This window comes from Juglans regia, chromosome 13 (genome assembly GCF_001411555.2).
Source record: "Juglans regia cultivar Chandler chromosome 13, Walnut 2.0, whole genome shotgun sequence".
NCBI lineage: Eukaryota > Viridiplantae > Streptophyta > Magnoliopsida > Fagales > Juglandaceae > Juglans > Juglans regia.
The window spans coordinates 29,100,628-29,107,704 of record NC_049913.1 but is presented as its reverse complement, the minus strand read 5'-3'; the positions used below and the strand labels follow the sequence as shown (position 1 = coordinate 29,107,704).

The 7,077-nt window shown below is 39.1% G+C and overlaps 1 protein-coding gene and 1 non-coding gene across 2 annotated transcripts; one reads left to right on the top strand and one right to left on the bottom strand.

Moving 5' to 3' along the window:
- Positions 1–947: 947 nt before the first annotated feature.
- Positions 948–1,883, bottom strand: LOC118344238. The gene is made up of 2 exons (XM_035684375.1): positions 1,346–1,883; positions 948–1,246 (listed from the first exon to the last, which is right to left on the bottom strand). The coding sequence occupies exons 1-2, from the start codon at positions 1,881–1,883 to the stop codon at positions 948–950; spliced, it is 837 nt and encodes a 278-aa protein (XP_035540268.1).
- Positions 1,729–1,835, top strand: LOC118344372. Its single transcript, XR_004798145.1, has one exon. It is a non-coding gene; the product is annotated as a small nucleolar RNA R71 (small nucleolar RNA).
- Positions 1,884–7,077: the final 5,194 nt, after the last annotated feature.

The following is a 7,077-nucleotide window of genomic DNA, read 5'->3' as shown; positions in this document are numbered from 1 at the left end:
CTTCACTAACAAAAGGTAAATCAGATTCACAAACAACAGAGTTATTAAAATCATAAGCATGAGATGAAGTGGTAATAAATCGTTCTAGGTGATCGGTTGGTGTATCATCTTCAAAGGCTTCTTCTACATATTGTTTAATGACATCTACTCGAAAGCAAGTACTTGGATCTTCTGGAAATCTCATAGCTTGGTAGATGTTGAACATAACCTATTTCTTGTTTACTCTCAATGTTAACTCACCCTTTTGAATATCAATTAAAGCCCTTCCCGTAGCCAAGAATAGTTGGCCAAGAATTAGTTGGATTTATTGGTCTTCCTCCATATCTAACATCACAAAATCAACAGGAAAAATAAATTTATCCACCTTTACCAATACGTCTTCTATGATTCCATATGGATACTTGATGGATCGATCTGCTAGTTGCAAAGAAATGGTTGTTTGTTTCATCTCTCCAAATCCCAATTTCCTGCAAACAGAAAGTGGCATAAGATTAATGCTAGCACTAAGATCATATAAAATTTTTATAAAAAAATGAATTCCCAATAGTGAAAGGCAAAGTGAAACTCTTCGGATCTTTTAATTTTTGAGGTAATTTCTTTTGAAGAATAACACTACATTCTTGAGAAAGTTTCACTGTTTCGAACCCCTCCAACCTTCTCTTCTTGGAAATGATGTCCTTCAAGAATTTGACATAATTTGACATTTGTCCAAGGAGAGGAATATTTATGTGAATTTTCTTTAAAATATCAAAAAACTTAGAAAATTGCTTATCTAATTTTTGTTTTTGAAAATGTTAAGGATAAGGAAGTGGAGTAGAGAGAATAGGAGGATTTACAGGAAATGAAATTGTTGGAGGCTTGTTAGTCTCTCTTGGTGTATCGTCCTCTTCTTCTATTTTATTCTTGCTTTGGCCATTGTTTACAGCTGTAGGGGTGGAATTGGTTTCCTATGATGGTGGCCTCTCAATTTCTCTTCCACTTCTAAGTGTGATGGTCTTGCATTGCTCATTTGGATTCACTTTTGTGTTGCAAGGAGAAGTTCCTCTTTGTTGGGCATTGATGGTCGTGGCTAGTTGCCCAATTTGCACTTCAAGATTCTTCATAGTGGCTTCCATGTTGCTACAATGTGTTTCAATGTTGCCTAACTGTGAATCAATCTTTTTAAACCTTGTGTTTGTCTCCTGAACAAAGGAAACCATGGCATCCTCAAGTGACATATTCTTCTCGCTTGATTGACTATTAGATCCTGGAGGGGGTTGAGGTTGCAACACATTCTTTGTATTTCCATAAGACAAATTCTCATGATTTCGAAGTCATGGATGGTAGTAATTTGGCATAGGATTACCACGACAATTGTAGTTCCAATTGTTGATGTATTGAACTTGTTCTTGACTCGCTTCATTGCTTGGAACTGTCATACTTGTAGCTACAACATATTCTGCACTTTGTGGCATCCTTTGGGTTGTCAAAACTGAAATCTGATGGGATAGAGTAGCAGCTTGAGCTGAAAGGGCTGCTAATGACTCTAATTCATGAATCCCAACAATTTTCTTAGTTATAGTTCTTTCCGTTGGCCATTGATTGTTGTTTGAGGCCATTTCTTCCAAAAGATAGGTAGCACCCTCAATTGTCTTTGACATCAAAGTTCCACCAGTAGCAACATCAACTATGGTTTGAGTTTGTCCATTTAACCCATTGCAGAACATCTGAACTTGCAACCAATCCGGCAATCCATGTTGAGGGCAGTGTCGAATCAAATCTTTATATCTTTCCCTTGCTTCATAGAGTGACTCGAAATCATTTTGCTTGAATTGACAAATTTCACTCCTGAGTTGGGCTGTTTTTGCAGGAGGAAAGAATTTAGCAAGAAACTTTTCAGTCATATCCTGCCAGCTAATGATGCTTCCCGGTTGTAGAGATTGTAGCCAACCTCTTGCCTTGTCCCTCAAAAAGAAAGGAAATAATCTCAGTCTAATGGTGTCTTCAATAACACCATTAATCTTTACTATGTAACAAATCTCCAAAAAATCGTCAAATGAATATTGGGATCATCAAGTGGTGATCCACTAAATTGGGTTTGTTGCACCATGATGATCAAGGCTGGTTTGAGCTCAAAGTTGTTGGCATTAATAGTCTAGTGTCTTATACCCGAGTAGTTGTCATTCACAACTGGCCATGCATAATCCTTCAAGGTGCGTGGCTGTGCATCATGTTGTCTGTCAGCCATGGCTAGTACTTTTTTCTTTATTTGTGATCTAAGAGTTCTTTCAATCTCTGGATTAAAAAGAGTAATGTCATGAGTTCTAGCACGGCGCATCCAACGTAAAAAACACACCCAAAGGTAAATAAAATAAAAATCTAAATTAAAACCAAGATTATTTTTTATCAATATTGGCAAAAATAAGAATAAATCAATCCCCGGCAACGGCGCCAAAATTTTGATCGATGCAAAACTGCAAGTGCACAGTATCATAGTTTTGTAGTAAAGTGATGTGATGAGAAGAGTATCGTACTCAGAGATTGGTAACCTACTTTTGACAAATACCGAAATTATACTAATCTCGACTTTATTTAGAAAAGTCACTAAGATTTTTGTAATTGCAAATTAAAATAAAATTTATTCAAATAAAATACTCAAAGGAAAAAAATATATTATTCAAAGATCATATCAAAGATAAAAAAAACTTCTAGAAAATCGATTTCACCTAATTCCTCACTATGCTTTATTCATGTAATTAGTTGAATTTAATTCTCTCTGTTTGTTAACAAATCTCCACAAACATCCAAAAGCCTTTTTTGATTGTCAATTGAAAATTATTCTTATTCATCATTTTACATAAGAGTATGCAAATTAATAAAACAAGAAAGCAATAAGATCAATGATTTTCATACTGCATAAATTTATATAAGTCTTTCGATCTCTATATTTACCTATGCCAAAATATCCAAGATCTATCATATAATTTCCTCTTTCGACAACAAATTATAAGATTAAAAGTATCTAATTAATAGCCAGTTAATTAGAAGCAATAAGGTAAAAAAAAATCAGACAAACATAAAAGATAATTATTTCTAATTAATATAGAAAATCAAGCATAGTTCAGAATTATATTATATCGTTTTTGTAGAAAAAAGAAAATTTAATTCATGCTAAAAATTAAATTTAATATAAATGAATTCACTATACTTTTTTTAAGAAAAATGGAAGAAAATAAACACTAAAAAAAAACTATTGTCATTCCAGCCTCCGCAAGTTGCAACGTCTAAAAAAAATGAACCAAGAAAAGTCTTTTTTTTTTCTTTTCTTTCGTCCAAATCCCGCTTGCATCCCAATGTGGTAAACACCAAAAAACATAATCTTTTTTTTTCTTTTTTTTTTTTCGTTCCGTGCTTCTTTCTCGGAAAGGAGAATTCAAATCCTTTTCTTTTTGCTTTTTTTTCTGTGCGTGCATAGCCAAAGTCCAAGGATCCAAAAGTGCTCCCTTTCGTCCACGTGTCAAAACCGGAAATAATAATCCAGAAAAATGCTGCCCCCAATCCGTTTCGTGCGACTTCCAAAATTAGCTAGCCGCCCCCTTCTCAGTGTCGTCCCTAGCTGTTCACCCAAGAGAAGGCCCGAATCTCACGCATGCCGCATCATAAACCAAGTCAAACCTGCGCTAGTGTATATCCGTTCAAGAGCTCAAAAATCTCACGCAAGCCATATCATTGGTCTTCATTCAAGATCAAAATAGGTATCCATATTGCATGTATTTTTTTTTTTTATTCAGTAGCTTCTATATTCAAATAACATCTTCATTTAAACGAGAGTTCTTAGATGATAGGCTAGTAAAATTTGGTCTTTATTTTCTTCAAATCTAAAATAAATTTTAAATGATAACAATGAAACCTAAAATCAACAAAAATAAATAAAATTAGACTAAAGTTTAAAGTTAAGAAGTGATAAAATATACTAAATTATTCAAGTCATCAGTGCACACCATTGCTCAGCTTGCGATCTCAAAGGAGGGGCATCGGGAATCTAACAGCCAACTGAGCATAGTTAAGGACTAGAAAGATCAGGCAAAGAGAGTCTTGGCCGCTGCCAAGAAGGAGCTCAGAGAGCATGATCACCATTATCTGCAGCTAAGCCAAGTCTTGGAGACTTAAAACAAAAACTTATATGGGTTGGAATCGAAAATTACTGAGTTGAACATTGAGTTAGCCCATTCGCCAAGAACAAGTTAGTTGTCTCCTTTACCAACTTAGAGGCGCCCACATGGTTTGAGGTCGAGGTTGGGGTCTTGGTTTCAAGCTCGGGATCAAACAGCTGCAGGAACATTTGCTCGACCATCCCGAGGTGGACTTGCGTACCCTGCAGTGGAAGTTGATACGGGCTAGCCCTGTTGCTTACCATGTCTTCGATTCCCTCGAGAGAGACACCATCCCAGATGTTTTTCCTCATCCCAGTTATTCCTAAAATTTAAATTTTTGTAGTTAGCCAAAATTTTGTATATCTTAGACACATGTGTTATGTTTTGTTTGGACAACTGGTATCTTTGGATAATTGTTGTGTTTGAGTAATGTGTTTTGTTATCTTGATGTTGGTTATGTTTTTAGTTTCGTGGTGATCGGTTTCTTTCTTTTGATGGGTTGTGCTTTTATTTTCACTTCCTTTGTTGTTCTCTTGATTTTGTGCCGTGATTGGCGAATGCCCCGGTGGGAAAGTTCCTTGACACGTAACCTTGGCAAAGAAAGTGTAGCCGGAGAGTTCTTCGACTGCATAACTCTAGCGAGAGGCGTAATGTGAGAGTTCCTCGACTGTGTAGCCTTGGCAAGCAAGTGTAGTGGGAGAGCTCCTCGACCATGTAACCTTGGCAAAAAAAAGTGGGAGAGTGGCTTGATCGTGTAACGCTGGCAAGAGGCGTAACAAGAGAGTTCCTCGATTGTGCAGCCTTGGTGAGCAGGTGTAGCATGAGAGTTCATCGACCGCGTAACCTTGGTGAAAAGAGTCTAGTGGGAGAGTGCCTTGAATGCATAACTCTGGCAAGAGGCATAACAGGAGAGTTTCTCAACCATATAGCCTTAGTGAGTAGGTATAGCGGGAGAATTCCTCGACCACATAACCTTGGTGAAAAGAGTGTAGCAGGAGAGTGCCTTGACTACATAACTCTGGCGAGAGGCGTAACGGGAGAGTTCCTCAACTGTGTAGTCTTGGCGAGCAGGTGTGGCGATAGAGTTTCTCGACCACGTAATCTTGGCGAAATGAGTGTAGCGAGAGAGTGCCTCGACCATGTAACTCTGGCAAGAAGAGTGTTGACCGGGCAACTACTAAAGTAATAAAGTAAAATGATTTGAAGAAACAAATTTTTATTGAATCGAACTAATAAAACCATTGTGCCAAAAACTAACAAGCTTAAACATAAAATCTTCTCAAATCTACTACATTCCATGGGTGGGGCAACTCATGCCCCGTGGCGTCTTTGAGGCGGTAAGCTCCTGGGCAGTGGCTAGCTATGACTACGTATAGCCCCTCCCATCGTGACCCTAGCTTCCCTTCTTCTGTTGTAGTCACCTCGGTCTCCTTTAGTACTAGGTCGCCCACCATGAAAGACCTTGCCTTACTTTCTTGTTGAAGTATTGCTCCGTCTTCCTTTTATAGGCAGCCACTCTAGTTTTGACACTTGTTCTCACTTTTTCCAGCAGGTCTAGATTTTCTTCTAGCCTTCCATTATTCATCTTAGGATCAAAATTTCCTCTCCTATGGCTTGGCAAACGCACCTCCACTGGTATCATGGCTTCACTTCCGTATGCCAAGGTGAAGGGTGTCTCACCAGTTGAAGTCTTTGGTGTTGTCCTGTATGCCTACAAGATCTCTGGGAGCTCATCCACCCATGTCCCCTTCTTCACACCTACCTTCTTCTTTAGTATCCTAGCAATGGTTTCGTTGGTTACTTCAACTTGTCCATTTGCTTGTGGGTGTCCTCGAGATCAGTACTTGACTTTTAATTTGAGTTATGCACACCACCTATGATAGTGCTTAAAGTCAAAATGTTTTCCATTGTCAGAGATGATGCTCTATGGCACCCTGAACCTACATACGATGGCCTTCCATAGGAACTTCGTTACGTTTTGGGTCATCACTGTCACCATTGCTTCAGCTTCTACCCACTTGGTGAAGTAGTCGACGTCGACAATAATGAACTTAGTTCCCCCTTTCCCCAAGGCCATAGGGCTGACCAGATCTGTCCCCTATTGGGCAAATGGCCAAGGGGAAGTCATTGACCTCAACTCATTGGGAGGCGCATTCAGGACCGGTGCGTGCATTCGACATTGCACGCACTTTTTCACGAATTCCCTAGCATCTTTTAAGGCGTTCGACCAGTAGTATCCTACTCTCATGATTTTTGCCGCTATAGCTCTTCCTCCCAAGTGATTTCCACACACGCCCACATGTATCTCCCTCATCACACCTGGTCTCCCTTGTCTTATCTTGATTGTGCACACTAGAGTAGTGCACTTGATTGCTGCCATATCACCTCATACGTACATCTTGCCTTCCTTCGTGCTAGCCTCTTTCTCGATCTCTCTTGGGACCCCTTTTGGCATGCGCTTTTCATTTTGTTCTGATCTAGCGGTTTAGGCAATTAGCGTATCCTCGGCATTAACAAAATCATTTGCTCGATCCATAAACTTTCGTAAAGTGGAAAGGGTTTTCCTCACCAATTCGGTCATAAAAGGACTTCTTAGCCAAATGCCTCTGGGCAGAGCGGCTGACATGATTTTTTCATCTTGGTCGTCGGTTGTAATCCTCTCTTTATTGAACTATGCCAAGTACGCTTTCAGGCATTCGTCCTCCATTTGCTTCACAATTAACAAGTATGTTGCCGGCCACCTTCACCTTCAACTGGCCATAAACTAAGTTATGAACTCCCTACCCAGCTCCTCGAAACTGTCTATGGAACTCGATTGCAGTGCTCCAAACCATCCTTGGGTGCTTCCCTTCAAAGTTAAGGGAAAAGCCCTACATGCAATCTCTCCCAAAAATCCATGGAGCATCATGTGAGCCTTCAAAGTTTCTAGATGCTCCACTAGGTA